Source organism: Fulmarus glacialis, unplaced genomic scaffold, assembly GCF_000690835.1.
Source record: "Fulmarus glacialis isolate BGI_N327 unplaced genomic scaffold, ASM69083v1 scaffold18706, whole genome shotgun sequence".
In the NCBI taxonomy this organism is placed as follows: Eukaryota; Metazoa; Chordata; class Aves; order Procellariiformes; family Procellariidae; genus Fulmarus; species Fulmarus glacialis.
The window spans coordinates 1-1,392 of NW_009216417.1; the positions used below are offsets into that span (position 1 = coordinate 1).

The window sequence follows — 1,392 nt, forward strand, 5'->3', positions numbered from 1 at the left end:
AGGGCTTGGGAGCTTCCCCTCACTCTCCCCACTCCGTCTCATCCTGCAGGAGCAGCCCGGCTCTCCGGACTGGATCGAGCTCGACCAGAAGATCACACCCCTGCTGTTAAATTACTGCCAATGCAAGCTGCAGTGTGAGGAGTACTATGAGGTGCTGGATCACTGCTCCTCCATTCTCAACAAGTACGAGGGTAAGGAGCCACGGGCCGGCGTGGCCGGCTGCCGTGGGGACGGACCGCGCGACCGGGGAGGCCCCCCAATGCTCCACCGGCTCAGCAGCTCTCTCCCCGCAGACAACATCAAGGCCTACTTCAAGCGGGGGAAGGCCCACGCGGCGGTGTGGAACGTGGCGGAGGCGCAGGCTGACTTTGCCAAAGTACTGGCCCTCGACCCCTCGCTGCGCCCCATCGTCTCCAAGGAGCTGCGGAGCCTGGAAGCCCGCCTGCGCGAGAAGGACGCCGAGGACAAGATCCGCTTCAAGGGCATCTTCTCGCAATAGAGCCCGCGGCCGCAGCGGAGAGCCCAACGCTCTCTGAACAGGTTCTTTTAGATATTCCACATGTGGAATGCTCATTGATGTTTATTAATGTTTAATACAAGTTTTACTTATTTGAAGTCATTTGAAGTGGCCCGGGAGCTCGCCATGGCCCGGTGACACGGCAGTGCACTTAAGTCGCAGTATTAAGCAGCGTACAGCAATCGCAGCGTACAGTTGGAGCGCAATTTAAACGTGAAGCTCCTTGCCGGGCTCTAGACTATGCTCATCGTCACACCGGGAAGGGACGCGTGGGGTGATGTAAGCTCAAGCCCGCTGCTCTCTGCCAAGTTCTTTTATTTGTTGTTTGATGTTTTTATACTTTATGTTGGGCTGAGCCAACGTGCCCGGGGCTGGCCGAGCTGTTTACGGCCGCAGGGGCTCCAATGCCAAGCCTCAGCCCTATCTCTTACCCCTTCGTGTCTGTACTCCGCACCACGTCCTGCATCATCACTTCTGAAGGCTGCTGCTATCATCCCAAGCCAGTGTTTCCTCTCTACTACATCATCATGTCAGCATCGTAAATATTTTATATAGAATAACTGCTTGTTACCGCTATCTATATCAAACCCTGGTTGTGCTATGCCAAGATAAACAAAAGTAAAACTAGTCACAGGCACCTGGTCACTTAGAAAAATTGCTGTTAGAGATAAATGAGGTAAAACAGAGTTGCAGGCAGGCCAGGACCAGGTCAGGGGGAGGGAGCCTGGCAAGCCCTGGCCCTGAGGCCTTGCAAACTCACTGCAAAACTGAGCCCTTACTTGCTGTGGTAAGCGCTCCCCCTGTCATGGATTGTTACAGCTGCTAAATAACTGTTCTAAGGTGTAGAGCCAAGAAAACTCTCCAGCAGGCTCCGT

The 1,392-nt window shown here is 54.6% G+C and overlaps 1 protein-coding gene across 1 annotated transcript; it reads left to right on the top strand.

Moving 5' to 3' along the window:
* Positions 1 to 22: 22 nt before the first annotated feature.
* On the top strand, positions 23 to 499 carry LOC104077891 (AH receptor-interacting protein-like; the record flags this gene model as incomplete). The annotated part of the gene is made up of 2 exons (XM_009579305.1): positions 23 to 191; positions 294 to 499. Coding segments are annotated over 2 exons (375 nt in total), but the record flags the coding sequence as incomplete, so codon positions are not given.
* Positions 500 to 1,392: the final 893 nt, after the last annotated feature.